The sequence below is a fragment of the Vulpes lagopus genome, chromosome 2 (genome assembly GCF_018345385.1).
Source record: "Vulpes lagopus strain Blue_001 chromosome 2, ASM1834538v1, whole genome shotgun sequence".
In the NCBI taxonomy this organism is placed as follows: Eukaryota; Metazoa; Chordata; class Mammalia; order Carnivora; family Canidae; genus Vulpes; species Vulpes lagopus.
In genome coordinates this window covers 130,785,264-130,811,372 of record NC_054825.1, presented here as the reverse complement: position 1 = coordinate 130,811,372, position 26,109 = coordinate 130,785,264, and the positions used below count along the sequence as shown (strand labels likewise).

The window sequence follows — 26,109 nt, the reverse complement described above, 5'->3', positions numbered from 1 at the left end:
AACACAGAGAAATGTCATGATATGCTCCAATTGTGCCCGACCACCTGGCATAAATCCAAAGTGCACCCACTATATTTAAGATCAAAGTGCACCTGCTATATTTAGCAAAATATAGATCAAAGTGCACCTGCTATATTTAAGATCTCTCAGAAAGTACTTTCAGTAATCGATTAACAAATAGGCTTCTACTGTCTGATCAACAAGGACAAGGAAGACCTGAACATAAACCAACCAGACTAGACTACTTCTATGGAACAGTGAACCCAACAAGAGCAAAATACAATCTTCAAATCCACATAGAACATCCTCCAGGACAGACAGATGCTAGGCAATGAAACAAGCCCCAACAAATCTGAAAGAATTGAACATACTTTGTATGATGTCAATCACAATGGAATGAAGTTATCAGTGACAATAAAGTTTGAGAAATTCACAAACGTGGAAATTAGGAAACACACTCTTAATAACCAGTGGGTCAAAGAACACACAAGGCAAATAACAGTATCCTGAGAAAAACTGAAACAAATACACAACATACCAAACTTATGGGAGGCTGCTAGAGCAGCGCTTAGTGGGAAATTTGCAGGTTTGTATTAAGGAAAAAAGAAAGATCTCAATTCAGTAACCTAATCTTCCACCTTAAGATACTGGAAAAAGAAGAGCAAACTAAACCTAAAGCAAAGGACATAATAAATGCTGGAGCAGGAATGAATTCTGTTTTCTACAGAGTAGAAAACAGGAAACACCAATGAAATCAAAGTGAGTTCTTGGAAAAGTTGAACAAAATTGACAAACCATTACCTAGATTAAAAAGACAAACCATTACCAAGAAAAAGAGAAAAATGAACTTACTAAAATAAGAGACCACCACTGACCTTACACAAACAAAACTATTAAAGAGAAATACCACCTGGGCACCTGGGTGGCTCAGTTGGTTAAGCATCTGCTTTGAGCTCAGTTCATGATCCCAGGGTCCCAAGATCAATCCCTGCTTCTGGCTTCCTGCTCACTGGGAAGCCTGCTTCTCACTCTCCTGCTGCTCCCTCTGCTTTTGCTTTCTCTCATTCCCTCACTCTATCAAATAAATAAAATAAAATAAAAAATACCCTGAATAACTGTATGTCAACTTTGATAACCTAGAGGACACTGGGCAAGTTCCCAGAACAATACAAATTACCCAAACTGACTCAAGAAATAGAAAATGTGAGGGGCACCTGGGTGACTTAGTTGGTTGTGTCTGATGCTTGGTTTCAGTTCAGGTCATTATCTCATGGGCCAGGAGATCAAGCCCTGAATTGGGCTCTGTGCTCAGCCAGGAATGTACTTGGAGATTCTCTCCCTCTGCCCCTCCCCTCCACTATCTCAAATAAATAAATAATTTTTTAAAAAAATAGAAAATGTGAATAGACATAACAGACTGAATTAGTAATTTTAAAACTTCCCCCAAAGAAAAGCCTAAGCTCAGATGTCTTCACTAATGAATCCCACCAAACATTTAAAGAATCAATACCAGATATTCACAAACTTTTCCCAAAGAACAAGACAAAAGATTATGCCTCATTCTACGTATGAGCCCAATATTACCTGATATCAAAGCTAAAGACACTATAAGAAAACTACAGACTGTATCTGTTATGAATATAGACACCAAAATCCCCAACAAAATACTAGCAAAACAAATCTAGCAACATATAAAAGTATTTTATGCCATGACCAAGTGGGCTAAATCCCATGTATGCAAGGCGAAACATCCAAAAATCAGTTAGTGTAATACTGTATAAATAGCATAAAGGACAAAAACTACATGATCATCTCAGTAGATGGAGAAAAAGGAAGAATTTGAAAAAATCCAACACCTCTTGATAAAAACACTCATCAATTAAGAACAGAAGGGAAGAGATGCCTGGGTGGCTTAGTCAGTTAAGTGCCTACCTCCTGGTTTCAGCTCAGGTCATGATCTCAGGGTCAGGAGATGGCCCTGCCTCAGGCTCTGTGCTCAGCAGGCAACCTACTTGAGATTCTCTCTCCCTCTGCCCCTCCCACATGCATGCTCTAAGATAAATAAATCTTAAATTTCAAACAAAAAAACAATGTTGGAGGATTTACACTCCCTGAATTCAAAGCTGACTACAAAGCTACAGGTACAGTAATCAAGGCTGCATGTATGGTAGTGACATAAGGGACACACAGACCAATGGAACAGAACTGAGAGTCCACACATAAACCCTCATATTTACAATAAACTGATTTTTGACATGGGTGCCACAACGATTCAGTGGAAGAAAGAATCGTTTTGTTTTGTTTTCAAAAAAAGGTGCCAAGAGATGATATACACATGCAAAAGAATGAATTTGGACCCTTACTTCACACCAGATATAAAAAATGAACTCAAAATGGATCATAGGACTAACTGTAAGAGCTAAGAACTAGAAAACTCTTAGAAGAAAATATAAATCTTCATAACCTTGGAGTAAGCAAAGTGTTTTAAATTATGACACCAAAGGAACAAATAACAGAATAACAAACTGGACTTCATCAAAATTAAAAACTTCTATGTTTCAATGAACACCATGAAGAAAGTAAAAAAACAACTCAGAGAATGGGAAAAAATATGTAGAAATCATGTATCTATTAACTTTGCATATACATATGAATATATAAAGAACTCTAACTCAATTATAAAATAACCCAATTTAAAAACGGACAAAGAATTTGAATAGACGTTTTTCCAGAAAAGATATACAAATGGCCAATAAAGCACAGGAAAAATGCTCAACATTAGTTATTATGGAAATGAAAATCCAAGCCACAATGAGATAGGACTCCACATCCATGAGGATGGCTATAATGAAAAAAGATAGTAACAGGAGTTGGCAAGGTCATGGAAAAACTGGAACCCTCAAACTGCTGGCGAAAATCTAAGAGTGTGATCACTTTTTGAAAATGCTCTGGCAGTTTCTCATAAAACATTGAGCTACTATAGGGTCCAGCAATTCCACTCTTAGGTATATACCTAAGAGAAATGAAAACTTACATCCCTACAAAAATGTCTACATGAATGTTCACAGCAGCATTACTAATAATAAGCCTAAGGATAGCCCCAGTGGCTCAGCAGTTTAGTGCCTGCCGCCTTCAGCCCAGGGCCTGATCCTGGAGACCCAGGGTCAAGTCCCACGTCAGGCTCCCTGCATGGAGCCTGCTTCTCCCTCTGCCTGTGTCTCTGCTTCTCTCTCTCTGTGTCTCTCATGAATAAATAAATAAAACCTTTAAAATAATAAGCCTAAAACTAGAAATAACCCAAATACCTATCAACTGACAAATGAATCAACAAAATGTGGCCTATCCACACAATATTATCCAGCCACAAAGAGGAAAGAAGTATTTATACATACAAACACATGGATGAGCCCTGAAAGCATTACACTAAGTAAAAGGATCCAGACATAAAAGGCCACATAGTATATGATTCTACTAATATGAAATGTCCAGACAAAGCAAATCTATAGAGGCAGAAAGTAGATTAATGATTTTCTAGGAGTGAATGGGAGAGCTAATGGTTATGGGGTTTATTTGGGAAATGAAAATGTTCTAAAATTGTAATGATGGCAGCATAACTTTGTGAATATACTAAAAACCAATGCATTGTAACTGTTATATGGGCGAACTGTATGGTCTGTGAATTATCTCTCAATAAAACTGCTATATTTAAAACCAACACATAGATTTCCTGAAGGCTTTGAGCAGCAGCTTCATGGGCCAAGCGTCACACACTCTGCCAGTGTGGGTGCTCATCAGCCCCACCACTGACCAGCTGGTGGCGGGGGCCTTATGGGTGTCAGGGTCTTCAAAACAGCAGTGATGCTCTCCCAGGGTGGCTGCAGACTTTAAAGGAAGTAACCCTGGTAAAGCCCTGAACTCAAGGACAGGGCCCTGTCAGAGCTGCAACACCCCTGGGCTGGCTGCTGTGTCTCAGGGAACCAAACCCATAAGCAAGAGCAGAGATAGAGGAAATCAGCAGATAAGGCAACAGAGTGCCTGAAGAGAGAGGAGGAATGCCTTCTCGAATCCTGGGTAGCAAAAACCCAGAATTACCTGCTGGCTTTGGTCCTTTTTTTCACTTAGGTTTCTGGAAGCAATAGCTTCGTTTCCCTTTTTAGTGACTTCTTCTATTCGCTCCTCACACTGCTCCTTCACCTCTTTCATCTGATTGATGCACTGGCTCCTTTGGTGAAAGAAAGCAAAAGAAAACACAAATATTTAGGGATGCGTTTATATAGCAAGTGTTTCCTGCTGTAACTGTGGAATCCACTGTGTCAATATGAGACACAGCTCATCTTTTTCCTGGTTCCAGCTCTTAATCTCAAGAGGACACCTAAGGTAGGGCAAAATATGTGTTTCAGTTATTCAATGGCAAGAAAACTGAAGTTGACTGAAACTTACTACAAATATGCCACACTACCACACTGTTCTAAAACAGGTGAATTTAATATTGGTTAGGAAAAATAATTTTTAAAAATACAACCTGTAGTATAATACACACACACACACACACACACACACACACACACATTTGCTCTTGTCCCCAGCAATTAGCACAGAGCTCCTAAAGCCCTTGGAATTTCCTGAGCAATGGGAGGGTCTTCTATTAGTGGAAGGAGGCCCTGGGGACCACACCTGAGTTTACTCGCTGCCTCACCAAGCCTTAGGATAGGGGCTGGTGGCAAGAGAAACCAAACCCATATGATTACAGGATTGGAACTTGCAGCTCCACCACTACCCTCCAGGGGAGGGGAAGAGTAGATAGAGTTCAATCATGTGGCTAATGATTTAATCAATTGTGCCTATGTAATAAAACCTCAGATAAAATCTCTGGGTGATGAGGCTTGGCAAGCTTCTCAGTTGGTGAACAGATCAATGTACTAGAAAGGTGGCACCCCAACTCCATCAGGAAAGGAGCTGTGTCAACTAAAACTGACCTAAAACCAAGTCTCTACCAAGATAAATCCTTTATAATAAAACTGTAGTCGTGAGTATAGCACTTCCCTGAGTTCTCTGAGTCATCCTAGAGAATTACCAACCCTGAGGGGTTCAGGAGACAGAGTACAGGTGCCATGAGGACACCTGGAACTTGTGGGTATCATCTGAAGAGGCCAGGGGCCTGGGATCTATAGACCACCACAGTGTGACACGAGAGCACGTGGGGAGCCTGTGTTTCCACCCCCACCTGACAGGAAGATAAGCCTGTACCACCAACCAGAGGTTTCAACTGAAAATCACCTGTCACCTCAAGCACTGGGAAGATCTCAAACTGAGTGGAAAGAAACCATCAGTAAATTCCAACACCGACATGACAGAGAAGGTAAAACACTTCAAAATAACCACCATAAAAATGTTTCAGTGAGCAATTCAAACGCACTTGAAACAAATGAAAAAACAAATGTCTCAGCAAAGAAACAAAACATAAAGAAGAACCACGGGTAAATTTTCAAACTGACAAATGCAATAACCAAAATTAAAGAACTTAAGGAATGAGTGCAAATAGAGAAGGGAGGCGAGACTCTGAACCAGAAAACAGAACCACAAACATTACCAAATCAAAATAACAGAGAGAAAACAGACTGGGGGAAAAAAAGAAAACAAACCCACTTGGGGGATTCTGCATGACTGTGATAGAGATCTAACATCCATGTCATCAGAATCTGGGAAGGAGAGGATGATGTTCCCAGTAGGGCCAACATAACCAATCACCTTTACAACCATGCCCAAGATACAGCTCTTGTTCGCTCACCTCCATGACCTCAGGATAGTCCGCCTCGCCCAGACCACTCTGAGCTCCCCGAGTTCTCTTTCTTTTCCAGGACAAGTGCTAGTCTCCCTTCTCTACCTCCCACTCTTTAGGATTCCATTCTAAATGACCTTCCCTAAGAAGTCTTTTTTTGGGTAATAAAAGATTCATGAAAATAACTGTTTAAGAAGTAGTAGCTGAAGGCACTTTCAAAAAATGGTAAGTTAGCATAAGGTTTGGCTGGGTAAAACAAAGGTCAAATGGTAACAATCTGCTTCTTCCACAAATCAACGTCTGATGTAGGCAATCCAGCAGCAGCTCTGAATCATCAGGGATACAGGTTTTCTTTCTGTTTCATGATCCTAGCACTGGTTTCCAGCTTCATGATCCAAGATGGCTACAGTGGTCCAGCCATCTTATGTGAGTCCAGGCAGCAGGAAAGAACAAGGAGGAAAGGTAAAGGAGAGTGGGTACAGTGAACAGTCTTCACTTTCAGAAGCCTTCCTACAGTCCTGCACTACCACTGCCTTTCCCCACTGGCCAGAACTTGGTCACTGGGCCATAATTAACTGCTAGGAGGGGTTGGAAAGGCAGGAATTACACGGGGGGAGAAAATGATGGCTCTGGATAAGCAATGGACAGTCTTTGCCACAAGCAGTTTCAAAGATATTTTGAGCCACAAAATATCAATAGTTGCTACTGTCCCAAGTTGAGAACATCTGCAAGTATATGCTGTTATGTTAACTTCGACTAGAACTGGAGACACCAGTATGAACTTACACTTGGTTTAGTACGAATACAGCTGAAAACACACAGAAATAGTCATCAATGTCTGTATATCACACGGGTTACCACACACAGGGCTCTTTCCTCTGTAGCTGACGAGACCTAGAAACCACCACACCCCAGCAGCAACAAACACACCTAGTACCCGGATCTAAAAAAGGGCTCCTTAGAGAAATGGTTGGTTGGGTGATCCTAGGATTGGAAGAGCACATGCAGAAAAGCCTGGAGCATCTTCCAGTGCCAAAATGTATAACAAAGTGCTCAAAAGGGGGCAGGGGCACAAAGCTGGGGATAGGACAGAAGCTGGAACAATGGGAGCAAAAAAAATTAAATAGTGCTGGATTATAACCCAAAGCATAAAATAAATATTCCTAAATCCCTACTGATATAAACAGATAGGTACAAAGACCCAGCTCTCCTGTGCAGGGAAATTCCAAGCAGTGTATACAGATACTCTGCCCTTACAGGATTGGAGCACAACTCCCCAGTCTCTAGGTGCAGGCTGTACACACGGACTTCCTCCCTAAGACTGCAGCACGGAGGACAAATGACAGAGTAACTTCATGGTGACAAAACCGGACAAACCCTACCTCAGTAAGGCGATCACAATTAACACCCACAGCGCCCAGTCATTCAGAGAGTATGTACCCTTGGCACAAAGTAATGAGAGCTGCACTTTACCTTTGTGGCCTTCCTCCCAGAAATGTGTTGCCCCAGTTTAATCATGAAAAAAACACCCAATAAATTCCAACTGGAAACCATTCTACAAAACACCTGACCAATACTCCTTGAAACTATCAAGATCATAAAAAATAAGCCTGAGAAATTGTCTTAACCAAGAGGACTCTAAGAAAACGTGATGAACAGATGTAATGTGGGATCCTGGCAGAGAAAAAGGACATTAAGGGAAAACTGAGGAAACATGGATAAAACATGAACCTTAGTTAATAATGATGTATCTACATCAGTGAATTACCTGTGAGGTAAATACACATCAACGTGTATACAGGAACTCTTGTAAACCTAAAACTCTTCCAAAATTTAAGATTTATTTTAAAAAAATAAAATAAAAATGAACTGGAGGACTCCCAGCTGGTCTAAGAGAACCTTTGCTGGAGCACAGAATCTAATCAGGCCTGGGCCCCCATTTAGCGAAGATATTCTGGGACATCATCGTAGCTTTCAGCCTAGAATTTATTTTAAAGTCTTAAAATCTTGTGTGTCAGGGTTGTAAAATAATTGGGAGAATCACTCACTTGTGCAAATAATGAAGCTGGAGGTGATCTGTATGTGTAACACTGCCCCGGGTCAGAGAGAGACAGGCTGAAACCGGAAGCCAGACTTGGGGTTTCCTGGCTTTGCACGGGGCTCTCTCTGCAGCACAGCTGCCTCCCCAGAGTCACAGGCCCTTCAGAACCAGGTCTGAGTGCCTGCTGCCCGTAACTCCTATAGTGTGCCCTCCAGTTCAAAGGACTCAGTGGGTCTCAATGAACCACACCCAGAGAAGGGCATCAGGTACTGTAGAAAGAGTAACAGACAGACTTCCAGACCCTGGACGGCTTTCAGATCAAGAGAAGAGGGATCCCTGGGTGGCGCAGTGGTTTGGCGCCTGCCTTTGGCCCAGGGCGCGATCCTGGAGACCCGGGATCGAATCCCACATCAGGCTCCTGGTGCATGGAGCCTGCTTCTCCCTCTGCCTGTGTCTCTGCCCCTCTCTCTCTCTCTTTCTCTCTCTCTCTCTCTCTCTGTGTGTGTGTGTGATTATCATAAATAATAAATAAAAAAAAATTAAAAAAAAAGAGAAGACTTACCAAAAAAAAATTAATTTAAATAAAATTGTCAAGAACATGCAAGTCGCAGGGGGTAGACACATACACAGTAGCTTAAACCACAGGAGAAAATGAGAGACGCGGATATACTGACAGTACCAGACATGCCCACTGTGAGCAGACAGTATTGTAGAAGCTCAGGACTAGCAAATGGGCAGGTGCACGGCCATTCCTGACCCTGCACAAACCTACGAATAGGTAAGGTATACTGTTTTCACCTGCTCTCAGCCCTGCCAAAATCAAATACAAAGAGCCTCTCTTTCCCAGGCTTGTGGGTGAAAGACAGCTTTCCACATTCCAGCTCCACAGCAGTAAGGAAATCACCTCAAAATGAAGCTCAAATTCCAGGACACAGGTCATGTGGACAGTGTCAGTGTGATTTCTTCAAGAGCCACAGGTGGGCTTCTGTTTACATGCACATGGTAACCATTCAGTTCAAGCATAGACACTCACAGCACGCAGGCGCCAGAGTTATTCTAATTGGTGCAACTGATGGCTGGAATACTATAAATGGAATGTATGCCATACAGGGATCTATGAAGGCGGGTGACCCAATCATCCAGGATGCTAATCATCAGAGGAGTGTTCTATTCCAGGAATAGCTTTTGCAAACTATTTCTCATGGCATGGAGGTGAGATGACAAGCAGTTCACGTGAGAAACTAATCCTAAGTGCTTTGGAGAAAGCCTGCAAGGCAGGGCTAGAGTGGTGGCTTAGCGCTGTCTGCCACAGGTGCCGGAGTGAGAAGTGAGGATGCTGATAAGGAAGAACGAACACCAACTTGTGCATCAGGAAACCTAGCCTTGCTGTCAGCTCTTTCACTCCCAGCAATGCCTTCTATAAAAGGCTTAGACTGCCAGGGTGCTTTAACAGAGGACGTGTGGACATGCCTTAGATGCTTCTCCCCACAATGTGAATGCACAATTCTGCAGATATTGCTAACAAGGGGTCCATATCTTTTGTCAGATTCTCAAAAAGGGTCTATAATCAAAGTAAGAATAGCTCTTTCCAGCTTCCAACATTTATGAACCTCATCCCCAGGAAACATGCAAGACTTTGGGCAGGATTACTTCAGTACAGATGTCAGCCAGAAGTTGTTTCAATCTAGCCATCAACTTCCTAAGAGAAGAGTGAGTCCAGCACAGCTGGCCATCCTGTTCACTGTCCACTTCAACATGGAGAGCAGAGCGGCCCTCCCATCACTGGGCCTGGCCGACTGTTGATTTCCAGCTAGGTCATCATCTCTGGGGCAACATTATCAAGTGAGGCCTTAATGGCTTATCCTATTTCAATGAATAGGAAGGAAATGAGTGTGAAGGTATCTTCTAAGGAGAATGATAATGAGACTGAGGCGGTCTTCATTTTTGTCTGAATGCATCTCGCTGGTTACTAGCCTAGCTCAAGGGTTCTCGACTGAACACAACTGGCCTTTGAGCAGATACAGCTGTATTATGGGGCCTGCCCTGCTCGCTGGAGGATGGTAGCAGCAGCCAAGGGTTCCTGGGAGCAAAATCACCACCCAAAATTGAGAACCACTGGCCGAGCTGAATAAGGTTCCATATACATACTTTCTAATTATGTTTCCCTCGTACTGTTAGTTCGTGTGCTCTGCATATTTATGTATTTGGGGCTTCCTTATTTTAGTAGTTTTTAAAGTGTTCAGGAAGATGTCACAGAGAGACAATTTTCCGGAAGGACGTCAGAATCCCAAGGAGGGCAGCAGGGTGAGGAAACTTAGGTAGAAGGCAACGTGGTGATTTATGACACTAAACCTACAGCTAAGTCCTTTATAGAAGGAAATAATCCAAAGTAATCATAAAGTCATACACATTAACAGCAGCCTAATTATAATAATCGAAACTTAGAAGTAACCTCAATATCCAAAGAAGGAAATCATGAATTAAATGTGGTGCCTCCATAGTATTAACCAGCCATTTTTAACGATACAACATTCTGGAACAGTATGGACTTTTACGTAGCTAATGGAAGTGGGGGAAAATGATTTAAAAATGTTACCGGTGACGGCAATTATGTGAAAAATTCGTATGACCCTGGACACGGAGGAGGAAGAAGTCAGCAGATGGAAAGGAGGACTAGGCTCGTAGGTGGCTGGTTGCCTCTGAATCCCGGACTCCCTGTGCCCGAGTTACACCACTCTCTAAATTGGTTTTTACAGGCAGCCCCGGTGGCCCAGCGGTTCAGTGCCACCTTCAGCCCAGGGTGTGATCCTGGAGACCGGGGACAGAGTCCCGCTTTGGGCTTCTTTCATAGAGCCTGCTTCTCCCTCTGCCTGTGACTCTGCCTCTCTCTTTCTGTGTCTCTCACGAATAGGTAAATAAAATCTTCAAAAAAAAAAAAGTTGGTTTTTACTATCTTACTATGGCGTTTACCTAACTTTTTGAGTTTATGATTTTGGTCATAAAAATATTCCCAAAAGTAAATGTGTAGGGTCATCCGCTAAGAACACAATCATACTGTTAGCTGAGGATGGAGCAAATGGCGTGGTGACTTCAATTACTAATAACGTTCTGTATGTGGGACCGAGCTGGAGGGGGAGATTGTAGGTGTTCTCACCACACATGCAAAAAGATTATGGTTAATTAGCTTGATCAGGGATGTCATCCCACAATAGAGATGCATATCAAAACTTCGTGTTTTATACCTTAAACATATAATGATTTACCAATCACACTTCAATAAAGCTGAAAAATAAAAGCACTCCATTCTCACTGTAGAAATTTGGAAAGACACTAAAAGCCTCAAAGAAACAGTGTCCACGTGCCAACATCTAGAGATAAATCACTGATATGATGCCAAAATGCCCTTCAGTCCAGGAGCTGGACTTGGGGCAGGTCTGTGCACTTCAGGAGACATTTTAGGAAAGGCTTTCGATTATTGACTTAACCAACACACCTGCACTTTAAAACTTAAGGTAACTTTACAAAGGATGTTGATAAGTCATTTACTGGGAGGAGCACCACCCTCCTGTGTATTCTGGATTATGAGCCACTGGCTAGTCCTTTTCCATGGCTTTCTGAGGCACTGCTCACACTTACATGATAAAGTGTACTTTTCTAAAGGACACATCCCCTAGATAGACTGCACCTCCTGCAGAGCCTGTACGTGCCAGGATGGGAGGGGTGGGCACAGAGCATCCCCACCAGCCTGCTCCCACGGCTTGGAACACAGCAGCCCCTGAGGGGTGTACACTGGTGGCCAAGACACACTTACAGGTCGTAGGAGAACTTCCGCTCCAGGTTGGTCTGGTTCCTCTGGAACTGGAGCACATCCTGCTGCAGCCTGCCGTAATTCTTCTGCAGGGCCTTTAACTGGTCTGAGCCAAGAGGAGGACCCAGAATCATGCAAGTCGCGGGCACAGCCATCATGACAACAGCAGACACATCAGAACACAGTGGGCAATGGCACACCGGCGAGTAAGGAGGGAAGGAAAGAAGGATGAGAATATTCTACAATTGGGGCAGGGGAAGCCCTGGAAATTAGCAATCTGACCAGAATATGCACCCTGACTCTTCTCCAAACCTCTCACTTAAATCATGTTTTTGACCTCTGACCCTTAAAATGCATTAAAAGGTTCTGATTACCTGTTTCTTACACATCCTGAACCCCGAGCTGTTCCACAAGGTGACACACAAGCCACCATGTCCCCTGGTCCTCAGCAGACTTATTCTTCAGCTTGTGAAACACCAATTTCCACACCTGCTCAGGTCAGCAGCCACTCATGCAGACCCCTGGCCACCAGGCTACCTGCCAGCCGCCTCCTACCACCCATCCACCCAAGCCAGGCATTCCCAGATGTGCTCACTTAAATAACCCCCGTTCCCCAGGCTGGGAAACAGCAGTTTTCCCTGGAGGAGATGCATCAGCCCAGTCCTGCTGCCCTGACCTCTGAGCTCCTAAAAGCCTTGCAGAAAAAAGCAGCTGCTGACAAAGGGTCAGGCTGGGTGGAAAGAAAAGCTGCCAAGAGGTGACAGCAGAGGGGCCAGAAGGCCACAACCAGGGCCCGGGACACAGCTCTCAACATGTACCCCAAGGTCTACCCTCATAACTCTAAGCCTACAGGGCTCTTGGGGGGAAAATAAAATGAAATAAAAATGAAGGACTCAATGAAATGCCAAAACACACAGCAACATGGCTCCATCTCACACGCATTTCTAGAATATGCTTCTAGAGTTAAAACTGTAGGGATGCAGAACCACTCAGTGGGTGCTGGAGGCTAAGGCAGGGGACCTGTGACAAAAGGCTGGGGGGAATACTTCCTAGAGGGACAGGGTCTGGTCATGACATGGGCATCTAGGGGATTGTGCATTTGCTGAAACACACAGAACTCTACAAAGGGCACACTTTATTAGGTATAACTTACACCTCAATAAACCTCACTTAAAGTCCCAGGGTGCCTGGGTGGCTCAGTGGGTCACGTGTCTGCCTTCAGCTCAGGTCATGATCCCAGGGTCCTGGGAAGGAGCCCTGCATCAGGCTCCCTGCTCAGAGGGGGGTATGGGGGGCCTGCTTATCCCTCATCCCTCTCCCTCTTGCCCCGCTTGTGCTTTCTCTCTAGCTCACATACTCGCTCTCAAATAAATAAAATCTTTAAAAGAAAAAAAAGTGCCATAATCAAACCAAGTATGGGTCTGGAATACAGTTGGCAATAGAAGGGATGAAGTACTGACACTCACAATGTAGACACAATGTAGATGAGTCTCACAAGGCCACACAGGAAAGGGGAGTTCTGCAGAGCCTCAGCAATAGTGACCCACCTAACTCTGTGGGACCCTAAATCTCCCTACTCATATTCTTAGAGCTAGATTTAGAATGAGAATCTAGACCAGCACCAATCTAGACCACGTGCAAGCCACGTAGGTAATTTTTCTAGCAACTACATTTTCAAGAACGAAACCAGGTGTATTATTAATTTTAATAATACATCTGATTTAGCCCAACAGCTATACGATATTATCAGCCCACACATAATGAACATAAAGAATTATGAATTAGATATTTTATACTCTCTCTTTCCTACTATGTCTTTGAAATCTGGTGCGTACAATCAGAGCACATCTCAATCCAGACGTTAAGTCTGCACTAGGAATTTTTTATCTGAATTTAGGTTTCATCAAATATACAGTTAAAAAGTAGATGGATATACTCAAGTTGTAGATACTTAATGCTACCAAAACAGAGTGGAGTCTCAATCTTAAATCACTGAAAATGACATAAAAACTTAAAACCCAGTTTCATCCCAATAGCCACATTTCAAGTGTTCACTGGTCACATGGCTCGTGGCCACCACTCTGGATAGTGCGGCTGTAGACAGACCTTCCTGTCCCAGAGGCAGGAGGGAGGCTCCGGAGCCAGTGCAAGTTTCCTACCGGCCTCATGGGACGTAGCACTCCTTCCCACAGGCCCTGAGCAGCACAGGGCCTGCTGACCCCCGCCCCCGACCCAGTCCTGCCCTCTGGACCACTGCTGCTTTGCAAGGCCCGATGGAAACCCAGCTCTGGCTGCCAACTGAAGCAGGGCAGCAAAGAATGGAATTAGATTGGGGCTGGATAGTTTTTACAATGTTCATAAAGGAAACCTAAATTCAGGGTGACTCAATTAAAAAAATCCTATATATACCACATATATTTTACAGTTCTATATATAAGGTGATTTGTTCTGTATACTTCTTAGCCTATGAAAACAAGAGAACCTGAATTCTATACCTTACAATGTCTTCAGCAACATTTTTAAAAGGAAAAAGCTCTTTAAGGAATTGTAGTTTGGCAAAACGAATACAGTAAAGATTACTCAGTAACTCAGGATCCTACTCATCATTAGATTAGAACAAGAACCCCTAGAGAGGACAAGAGGAAAGGTGACCCTTTCCTAAAAGGCCTAACATCTGCTGTCAAGGAGGGGATAAGAACTCACCTTGCAGGGTTCTGATGAGCCTCTCACCTGTGGTGATATTATTCACTAAAACTGCCTGCAAGGAAGATAAACACAAAATGAAACATGCTGGCAACCTAACAACTTCGAAGAGTCTTGATAAGATGTTCCAACTGGGAAAGGGAGTAACACCCCTCCCCCATCCCCCCTCGCCTCAGCGGCTGTGGCAGGGAAGGGACGGGACGGGTTGCAGATGCTGCTGCAGCCGGAAAGGAGCTCACGGGGTCAGAGCTTCGCTTTCCCAATGACAGCCTGTAACCCGCAAGGACTAAGTGGATCCTGCCTCTGTTTGGGCCCAGGATGTGCTTTCTTCCACAAAAGCTGCAGCAGCAACTGGGGATTTTCCCAGGAGGGCAGGGGAGGGGTTCACATGACGTGACACCAAGCAGGGGAGACCAAAAACAGAGGAGGAGGAAGAGACAACACAGGACTCAGGAGAACAGTGAAAACTAAGGGAAAAGTAAGGAAAGGAGGTGTGAAGTGTACATGACAAATGCCCACACTGGCCAGGTGACCCTCAGGCCTCTGCAGTCGGCTCCCTCCTCACACTGGGTTCTAAGAGGTGGACAGCACATGAGCCCATTTTACAGGACAGGAAACTGAGGCACAGACTGGTGAAAAGACTCAAGGCCATGAGGCTTTCTCCACAGCAAACAGACAAAGCCTGAACCTGAGCCCAGCAGGTCTGATCCGGGTAGATTGGGCTCTGAGCCCCCAGCAGGCGCCCAGGCTAGGGGGCAGGACCCTGTGCCAAAAGCAAACATCCGACGAAGAGGTGACTAGAATACCAAACATCTGAGCGCCTCACACAGGCAGGCGCTGCTTTGTTCACACACCGAGCCGTGAACATTTCCTACTGTGTAACAACCAACAAAGCCTGCAAACACCACACGCTGCCTGCAATTCGGAGACACGCTTCTGCCCAGTTCCCACTTAACGATGGGTAGTGACAACCGTGCCACCGCCCGTGTCCGTGCCTCTCACTTCCTCCCAGGCCTCTGCCCAGACCTTCCTTTCTCTTTGGCTCAGACAGAGTTTTCTGGAGTACAGGGGCGTGCTCCCAGAAATGAAACCTGGCCAAACAAACCATGTTTATTTTGGGAGATCTGAGGACATGGAACATTTCCTGGTACAAGAGGAAGTAAATCACAGTGACAGGTCTCAGGGACAGATTACCAAGGGGAGTGTTAGTCGATGGCCTAGGGGGTGGAGGACAGAAGGGAAGCCTAAGTGACGGGGCCCCAGCGCGGCGCGGATGCTACCAGCACCGCTCAGGGATGGCAGGATGCCCACTGTTCCATCTAGAGCCAAAAAGACCCGGAATAGAATCTTGGAGAGAGATCTGCACCTGTGCTCAGGACAGCTGGGCGCTAGGAGCAACCCATCCTCAACAGGTGCCCGGGATGGAAGCCGTGGCAGCGCCCCTCAACGGAACGTCACGCGTTTTTTTTTTTTTAAGATTTTATTTATTTATTCATGAGAGACAGAGAGAGAGAGAGAGAGAGAGAGAGAGGCAGAGACACAGGCAGAGGGAGAAGCAGGCTCCACGCAGGGAGCCCAACGTAGGACTCGATCCTGGGTCTCCAGGATCACACCCTGGGTGGAAGGCGGCGCTAAACCGCTGAGCCACTGGGGGTTGCCCTCACGCGGCCTTTAAAACAAGTGACCGCGACGTGCTGTTACCACACGGATGTACCTTGAGTGCACTGAGCGAGGCCAGTAGAATTACTGCCTGGTTCCACTTCCACTCATGTATTCTTTTAAGAGAAATTGCACATGAGCAGGGGTGGGGGAGTGGGTAGAGGGGAAGAAACTCAAGCAGGCTTCATGTCCAGCATAGAGCCTGATACGGGGCTCAACCTCACGATCCCTGAGGTCATGATCTGAACTGTAACCAGGAGTTGGATGCTCAGCCAACTGAGTCCCCAGGCACCCCAGGATATTTCCCACTATTCCTTCTCCACTTGTTCCCCTTGGCCCCACTCCAAGAAATCCACCCCGGAGTGGATAGTGGATAGTGGATAGTGGATAGTCTGCAACTATCTGAGGGTCGAGAAAGTATCCAAGGAAATGTCTGTCTCCCATGTAACTCCATTCTTCTAAAGATATTTTAGTTATCTTCCCCCATCTATTTATTTATGCATGGAAAAGTACAGATTGCACCCAAGTCAATGAGAAAAGGATCCTGGAACGCCATCAGGATATTTTATATGGAGTTTTATATTTATTGAACATCTTGTTAAATCATCTTCAGGGAATAATGAAGATGCTTCTAGCTTTTTGGAGATTCAATTTAAAAAATCTGCATTAAACAGTATTATTTTTAAATGAATTCTATATTCTACTCTAAACAACCCAGCTGTTTTTCCACATTTTGGTGCAGAGCGACTCTGGGAGAAGTGGACGGCCCCGCGTGTGGACGGCCCCCGGGGACACCCAGCGGCAGTCACTGCCACCAGCACGTAACTGAAATTGAGCTCGGCAGACCTCGGGATGAACCACCCACGGACACATCTATCATCACTGTTCTATTCTGAGACACGTGCATATTTGATGAAACAACTTCCGCATCAGACTCCTGGATAAAGCAGCTCAACAGGTTGTAGTAAATTTTCAATACAGTAATTTGACAATAAATCCGACCGCTCTAAAAGCGCCAGAAGACGTAAATGACTAACTTCTCAAAATCTGACCTTTCGGAAAGCTCACTGGAGGTGCGGCGCAGACCACATGACAGGAGAAAAGGCCCACGGCACTGCTCTGCGTGGTTCGCTCACTGAAATAACCTGCTTTGAAGGCAAGAGCCCCTCATGTAAGCCTGACTTGGAGGCCCGTCAGACTAAGCCCCGTCCCCCGCGGGGCCTGGAGAAGCTCTGTGTAAGGACACTCCTGTGAGTGTGTCGGGGACAGACCTGGGAGACAGAGCAGTCCTGGTGACCGGGAAGGACGCGGACAATGAAGGCAGAATATGAACTACTCATTAGTCTTCCCATCCCCCTCACCGATTTCAAAGTCTCCCAGAGCAGCGCTACCCAAGGGAAAGGCAGTGTCAGTCCCGGGCAGACCCTTAACAATTTCTAGTAGTCATATTAAAGTGGAGAGAAACAGATTGGGTAGAGGATCAGAACAAACATTTCCCCAAAGATGATACACAAATGGCCAGTCAGCACCAGAGAGACGCTCACCGTCGCCAGTCGCCACTGCGACACACGCCCAGATGAGAGGGCACCATGTCACACACACTGGCACGGCTTCAAGCTAAAAATGAATAAGCAGCAAAAAGGAAAATAAATATGGACAAGTATGGGAGAAAGTGCAGAGACACTGGAACCCTCAAACACGGCTGAGGAGATTGGGAGATGGCACAGTCGCTGTAGAAAGAGGCTCGGCAGTTTCTCAAGATGTTGAACGGCTGTCACACGACCCAGCCCTCCTCTTCTTAGGTATACCCAAGAGAATCACAAGTACGTGTCTGTACGACATGTGTCCCCAGACGTTCACAGCAGAATTATTCATAGCAGCCAAAAGGTGGAAACACCTCAAACATCTATCAAGTGAGGAACCCGATAGACAAAATGTGGTATAGCCACGGCGTGGAGTATTATGCAGCTGTAAAAAAGAATGAAGTTTTGACATGTACCGTGAGGCCTGAAAACACTAGGTTGAGTGCAAGAAGCCAGACACAAACACACACACACACACACACACACAAACACAGCCAGACACAAAAGCCACAAAATGTAGGATCCACAGAGAGGAAATGCCCAGAGCAGGGAAATCTGGAGAGCCCCCAAGTACATTAGTGGGAGCTGGGGTCTGGGGTAAGGAGACCTGGGGACTGTCTGGTTAATGCATGTGGGATTTCTCTCGGGGGCAATGAAAATGTTCTGGATGAGACGGTGCTGGTGGCTGCACGATAACATGAACATACCAAACCCACCAAACCTACCAAATGATACACTTTAAAATGGCTAAAGTGGTAATGCTTATAGGTCCTGTGAATTTTGTTCCAATTAACAAAAAGAAACAGGTGAAATTAAATACCTTAATCTGGCACACCCAAATTATCATTTCAGAATGTAATCAACACCGAACAGTATGAATAACGGTTTTTTTCCATACCAAGCCTTCGAAATCTAGCACATTTTTACATTTTTACAGCACATCTCAAAAGGGACATTGTCAATGTTCAACTAGCCACCTGCTCGTGGGACAGCACAGACCCTGAGGAATAAGGAGGAGTGAAGAGTCAGCTGGCAAAGAAGTGCCAAGGAGTTATTTATTTATGGTGTTGTGCTAATATTACACACTCACACCACCACCAAAATAAGCCCAGGAGACACGGCTGTCCTCAGGCCAAGGGCCCAGGTGAAGGATTCCAGAACTCAGCAAACCTGCCCAGCATGTGTATCAGGGGTCCAGCACGAGCCTCAGCCTGGAGGCACAAAGGTGGGCCACCCACTCTACTGCCCCCATCTCACCAGACGGGTCCTCCCCAAAAGGCAAACAGAGGGGTGTGCAGGGGAACTCCAGGTCCATGCCACTCTGGCGCAGCAGAGAAGGTCTCCAGAGAGGCTGGGCCTAGGCGCTAAATGCAAGGTCTCCTCAGGGAGCTGGAGACCCAGGACTCCAGGATGCGTGGAAACCTGCAGCCTAGCTCCTCAAAGCTCCCGCACACAGCAGGGGCACAGGAGTGAGTATATGCACGTGCAGGAGGAGACGGAGACGGAGAGAGCATCAGTGCAAGGATGCTGGCGTGTGGAAGACGTTCTGCTGTGTGAAAGGAAGCCGACACAAAAGGACACATACCACACGATCCCACTGATGTGAGACATGGAGGTTAGTCGGATTCGGAGATAGGAGGAGACACTGTGGTTGCCAGGACCTGGGGGAAGAGGGAATGGGGCCGGTGCTTCCCTGGGGAAGGTGGAAAAGCTCTGGAGGGTGTGGCAGGTGCACAGCAATGTGAGCATAATTAATGCCACTGAACCGTGCATTCAGATATGGTTTAAATGGTCATTTTATATGACGCACCTTTTACCACAATGAAAACAATAGCCAAACCCCACAAAGAGCATGAGATAGGTGGGTCAGTGGACAAGTGAGCATGTGAGAACATGGAGGCCAGAGCGCAGCAGTGGGCTGGGAGTGCATGCTCCGGGGTCACAGCCAGCAGAGTGAGCAGGAGGGCGGGTCAGAGGGGCCACAGGGGCTGTGGGTGGGCAGGAAGGTGGGGCTGCGCTGTGGACACGGGACCACGGGCTCAAGCCACAGAGTAGTAAGGGGCGGCAGGGGGGCGGGGGGTAAACAAACCTCTAGGTGAAGCTTAGAAAAGAGAAACCCAACCACCCAGGACACCACCCCGTTACGCACAGGGCATAGCTACTCTCCGCACCCCAACAGCTCCCGCCAGAAGGTCCCACCAGCTATCAGAAGGGTGGAACATCCCCGGCCCCGGAGGGCTGGGAAAGCAGCACCTGCAACGGCTGGAGGGACCGGGGGCTCAGGTTGGGTGGCCCAGGCAGGTCGCCAACACCCACAGCTCTGCAGAGCAAGGTCCGTGAGGGGTGCCTTCGGTCATGGGGACAAGCATGAGGCCCCAGAGGAAGGAGCTCTGGACCGACGGTGGCCTCTTCACAGGGGGCCTACTGTGGGCATTAGGTCTTCTCTTTCCACATGAGGATTTGAACAATTTCTCCACCTGCACCTGTGGTTAAGACTACAGCTCTGCAAACGGGGGTGGGGGTGGGGGTGGGGGTGGGGGACACGGATACTAAGGATGAAAGAGAAAACAACACGGGAGACTCCTAACTCTGGAAAATGAACAAGGAGTAGTGGAAAGGGAGGTGGGGGGGGCGGTGGGGTGACTGGGTGACGGGCACTGAGGAGGGCACTTGATGAGATGAGCGCTGGGTGTTATGCTATATGTTGGCAAATCAAACTCCAATAAAAATAGATACACAAAAATAAATAAATAAAATCATCTCTATTAGTGTTCAAAAAAAAAAAAGGAAAAGGAAACAAAACCGATGTCTATCAGATCACAGAACTCAGAATAATCCCAGTTCGCCACCCCCGACCCCCCTCCTTCAGCCCACTGAGGAAATCAATGACAAGGTAGGTCAGATGTTCTGTACGAATTTCCCAGCAAACGCTGGTCCTGCGGGGTGAGGAAGTTCAGATGTGAGCAGGCGGGGTGGGGGAGGGTTGGCATCTCCAGATCAGACAAAAGCAGCCCCAGGAGCACCTGCCCGCTCCTCCCAGTTAGGCCAGACAGCAATGCACCTGCTCTGCCTCCGCCCTCCCTGCAGCCTTGCCAGTGCCCCCCACCCACCCCCGCCCCGCGCCCCATCACACCTGGGGGGGTCGGTCCCAGGCCCCTTCCCATGGGTGGGGCGGGGGGCGATGCAGGAAAGGGGGTCCGTTGCTCCCCACACATAAGCAACTTGTGTTCAATGGCAAAACTGCCAGAAGGATGTAGTCAGCCAACTAGAGAATTCCCAACCTGACAGACCCCGTTTCCTCAGGGACCCAGACCTCAGAGGAGCTGCCCTCTGCATTCCCACCCCTGTGAAGCCACATCCCAGCGCCTGTCATGCCTGCAGCCCCACCTCCTGACACTCATGCCTGCTCACTCCACAGGCTCAAGCTCCTCCCGCCTCCACCCCACCTCCTCTCTGCCCGCTCCCTCCCTAGCATGTCCCCCAGACTGCCCCCCAGACCAGGGCCTGCCCTTCAAAGCCCCAGATAGGGCCTGGCCAGCTCGGTTCCATCCAAGCCTAAGCGCTCCCATCCCCAAACTCAGTCCAAACTCCTGAGTGGCTAAAAGACCCTTCCTGAAGGGCTGTCTCTGCTCTCAGGGCCCAATCTGCCCACTCCCCACGCTCAGCCACAGGGGGTGGGGGGACAGTCTCGGGGCGCTCCCAGGTGAGGCAGCACAGGAACACCTGCCCCAGCCTGGTGCTGGAGGCAGACGCCCCCGCCCCCGTCTGTGGGACACAAGTGCTCCTGCGCCATCCTGAACATCTTGCACACCTACTGCCTGTGGGATCTAGATTCCCATCAGATGCACTCACTTGACACTGAAAGACTGAGCGGTTAGGGGGTCAGGGTATAGAGGGGGCCAGATGCAGGTCGCAGGTACAGCCTCCAGCCATCTGGAAGCCACCTGTGGAGGAGATGCTCTCCAGACCCTTCTCACCTTTCTGCAGGCACCCACATCCCTGCACTAAGCCCTTGCTGCTTCACACAGCTGGAATGGTTTCTCTGTCTGCCCCTGGCCCTGACAGACCCATTGACTTGCCTTTCTCCACCACTCAGGGCACCTGGGGACGCGGGACACAGCCCGGCCCATCCCCAGCACACTCCCAGCACCCAGCAGGGGAAATACTGGAGACTTCTGTCTGGAAAATCAGTGGGGATTAAAAACAGAAAAGCTCTTGTAGAACCTTTCCGGGCTTCAATCAATCACAGGGATAAGAGGTGATTAAAAAAAAAAAAAATCAAAGAAACTGTTTTGACCTGCACAAGTCAGCTCTGGCCCCCAGGAAAACCACCTCCCCAGAAGGAAATCCCCAAGCTCTCCAATGAAGCCAGAACACTCTGAATGCCGCAGATGTTGCGGTGGGGCCAGGGGGACCTGGTGGGGTGGGCTGGGGGCTGGTCTACACCCCCACTCAGCACTAACCAGCCAGCCTCCCTCAGGCACCTCCAGAAGTGAGAGGTGCTGGGGTGAAAGCACTCTGAAGACTCTAGGGCAGGACAGATGACCAGACTTCTTAATGATGGCCACTTCCTCTTTACAAAGTCACTTTCAGAGCCAAATGCAGCTACAGTTGCGGGGAGCGGCCCTTCCCCCCCGCCCCCGAGTTCAGGTTGGCCCTCTGGCTTTCACTGCCCAGGGGCCACGGAAAGGTCTGCTCTGCTCAGTGACCCCTTACAGCAGCAAGGCGGAGGGGGGGGGGGCGGCTGTTCAGACCACACATGCCCCCTCCCCTCGTGCCACTACTGTGGAGAGCCCAGGTCACAGAGGTGGGAGGCAGAGGTGAGGCAGGCCCCTTCCCCCTCCGCCTTCCTAGCTGCCCCTCCCTATAAGCTTTTCTTTCTGGACTCCAAACAGTTAACACTTGGCCAACATCTGGTCTCCTAGCCTGCACCCTGGCTCTAACCCTCTGGCTTTTCCTCAATCAGCTCCTTCCCCTTATAAACGACTGTGACCCAAGCCTTTCTCCAGCCCTGCTGCAGCATTAATTTACATACTTAACAAATAAGTGAAAAGTCCAAAGCTCTAGGGGGGATGAATGGCTGCAAGAAAGAAGCCTGGCATGAAGGTCACAAACACAAATACAAAGAAGGAGACTATTTCTGACTAATTCTACAGAGCCAAAAAGCCAACACAATAGCAGGAAGCTCCGTGATCACAGCCATGAGCCTCTGAGTCACTGGGGTCTCTCAGGCTCCTCCTCCAAGCACTTCAGAGATGAAGTGTGCATAACCTGCCTGCACACACCTTTAGGGCTACCTGGAGGCTGGGGGGGGGGGGGCACCAGAGACCCTGGTAAGTCTTCAGACCTGAAAATATTAATCAGCCTTCTGACAACAAAACGAAAGACTGAATTCAAGCACTCTGTGCCAGCTTCAGGAGAGAAGCAGACCTTTACAAGCAATTCTCCATTCACTTTTGGCAAAAACTACCTAAAATCTGGGGATCTGTTCTTACTTAGGCCCTTTAAAAACTAGTTTGATATGTAAACAAATATTTACTTGGAAAAAAGGGGGAGACGCCTGGGTGTCTGCCTTCAACTCAGGTCATGAACCCAGGGATCAAGCCTCATGTTGGGATCCTTGCTCAGTGAGGAGCCTGCTTCTCCTCATTCTACTCCTCTCCCTTGCTTATGCGACCTTTCAAATAAAATCTTAAAAAAAAAAAAAAAGAAAGAAAGAAAGAATTTCACCACAAATGTGATGGCTTAAAAACATGACTCCCAAGTCTCTGCCACCGCTCCCACTGGTGAAGCCTAACTCCCACCCTTTTCAGTTTGGGCTGGCCTCAGTAACCTGCTCCTAGGAATGCTGAAGAAGTGACCCACTCAGTGAAAGGCTTAGTGAGTTGGACAGTGTGCCCCCAAACTTCATGTCTTCCCAGAATCCAAGAAGCACCTTATTCAGAGACAGAGTCTATGTGGATATAATCCAGGTGACATGAAGTCATGAAGGTGGGGTGGAAGCCAGTAGGACTACGGGGTAGAGGGGCAGACACACAGGGAGATGGCCGGGACTGGAGCGACACTTCTAGGACCCATGCAGACCAGGTCAGAGACTGCAGGCAAACAGCAGTGGCCAGAGCCGGTTCCAGAAGGAGCCTCCCCTGGAGCCTTCTGGGGAGCACAGTCCTGGCTGACACCTTGATCTGGAACTTCTAGCCTCCAGAACCACGAAAGAAATACCTTTGTTGTTTTAAGCCACCTGGTTTGTGGTACTTTGTTACAGGCCAGCCCTGGGAAATGCCTACAAAAGGTAACAGCCTCCCACAGGGGCACTCCCTCCCCCCTGTGGGGATGGCGCCCCAGGAACCTTCCAGCCTGCAAGCTTCAAGGAGGCCCAGCAGCCGTGGGGGGAAAGCCACCCTATGTGCTGGGGGCCTCGACCCCACTGAGGTCTGGGGTCACTGACACGAGCACCTGAGTGAGGGAAGCTGCAGGCAACGGTGAGCCTTCTGGCACCCAGAGAGAACATGGAACAGACCAGTATCTACTGAGCCCTCCCAACTGCAGATGTGTGAGCGTAAAATAAATGCCATCATGGCTTTAAACCACTATGTTTTGGGGTAACTTGTGATACAGCAAATAAGCAGAACACCACATGTCTATATAACCCCGTTCCCCTAAATGACACGTGTATCTTCATGTTCAAAACACAGACACCTATGCCAATGAGGCATCAAGGTAACCTGCAAAAGTTCCCTTTAGCAAACACTTATGAACTATATCCTTGTCTGGAAGCTGGCCCTTCCGTGCCCCTAAGATAACCATACATAATAAGTCAGGTGTTTCTGGGTTTTTAATGATGTGCAAAAACCAGATGTGTTCCAAAGTGTTTCTCATTTAAAAGGCCCCCCTTATGTTCTAGCATCTTCACAGCACATGTACATTTATAAAAGCTTGAGTATAACGATGACTTATAAATGCTTAGCTATCATCTGAATGTTTTAAAAAGGGTGTGAGGGGTTCTCAGTGGTTAACCCTGGAGGGATGGAATTACAGGGGATTAAAATTTTTTTTTTGGTATTTTCAAAACTAACAATAACAGTATTTCAATAATTTAAAAGATAACTGTTTTGAAAGTTACTGAAGGCTGCTGTACACAATCATTTTGTCTGTCTCAGAAAACTGAACATCCCTTCTCATCTACAGCTCAGGAAGCGACCATACCAGTGCTCCCACCAAGTTACAGAAGTCCTGGAAAGACGAAGTATGCAGAAACCTGCAGAGCTGCAATTGTGTAGTCAAATCATCTTAACCACACCTCTTTCTGCAACAGAAGGGGAAGTAGAAAAGAAAGGAAATGAAAACAACAGGTCCATCTTCAAGGAGCAGCTAAAGTCTCACATGATGTGTTTATCACATAAAAATCTGAGGCTTTGGTTCACATAAAAAAAAAAAAATCAGTGGGATTTGGTTCATATTATCAAAACAGAAGCCAACTGACATGTCAATGCTCCAAACAGTGGACACCTGCAGAAGTTCAGAAATATGAACTCTAAAACCACCAAACATCATAATAGTGAATGGATGGGTGAAACAGGTGCTGGGGAAAAGAAGGGCAGGTGTCGTTAGGAGCACCAGGTGATGGATGGCAGCGCTGAATCACCATATTGTCCACCTGAAGCTAGCAGAACACTCGACTATGCCGGAATCACAATTTTAAAAAATTCATAATAGTGACCATCTTTGGGCAGGAGGGAAAGGAGAAAGGAACAGAGAAGGGGAACAAAGAGAACCTCAACTTGATAATGGTTTTTGTTTTAAATAATTTCTGGGAGAGGTATTAGCCTATCATTCCTCTGACCTCTCTGCACGTCCTGCTCTTTCATACTAAAGCTGCTCCAGGGATCATTCCAGCACCAAAGCCAGCTGGCGAGACCTCACCTGATGTTTCACACCTGCCCGCCCACTCCGGGGGACATCTGAAGGGGCGCCTGAGAAGCCAGTTTCAGTGCTGAGGACCTGCAGACACACCCATATTCCAAGTCGGCAGGAGTTGGCAATGTTGGGGGAAAAAAGTAGTGAGCAGGAGGTTTGCAGCTTGGCACATCTTCTAAAAATTTTCAGGGATTCCAGTAAACGTGGGTAAAGATGTAAGAAATAGCTTAGAAAAAACAGTATCAATGTCAATTACTTTGTAAGAGCACTGCCAGATTACCTTCAGAGAATTCTCTCTTAATCATAATGCCCTCCACTTTAAAATCATTTCATTGAGAAAGGGTCAATATAATGAAAATCCGGATAAGACTATTTTATTTTTAAAAGTACAATACTGGGGCGCCTGGGTGGCTCAGGGGTTGAGCATCGGTCTTTGGCTCAGGTCGTGATCCCAGAGTCCAGGGATCGAGTCCCGCATCAGGCTCTTTGCCTGCTTCTCCTTCTGACTGTGTCTCTGCTTCTGTGTCTCTCATAAATAAATAAAAGCTTTAAAAATATAAAAATAAAAAAACAAAAGTGTAATACTGCAAAACATCCAACATTTCCTCATCAGTGTCTG

General features: G+C 46.9%; 1 protein-coding gene across 9 annotated transcripts in view; it reads right to left on the bottom strand.

The window, feature by feature from the left end:
• Positions 1-26,109, bottom strand: part of GOLM1 (golgi membrane protein 1) — a 123,715-nt gene that overhangs the window by 78,887 nt on the left and 18,719 nt on the right. For all 9 annotated transcript variants that reach the window (XM_041746570.1, XM_041746571.1, XM_041746564.1 and 6 more), the window contains 3 exons: positions 14,332-14,386; positions 11,632-11,734; positions 4,093-4,222 (listed from right to left, as the gene is read on the bottom strand). In XM_041746570.1, the coding sequence (XP_041602504.1) occupies positions 4,093-4,222; positions 11,632-11,734; positions 14,332-14,386 (288 nt within the window). The remainder of the gene's footprint in view (positions 1-4,092; positions 4,223-11,631; positions 11,735-14,331; positions 14,387-26,109) is intronic.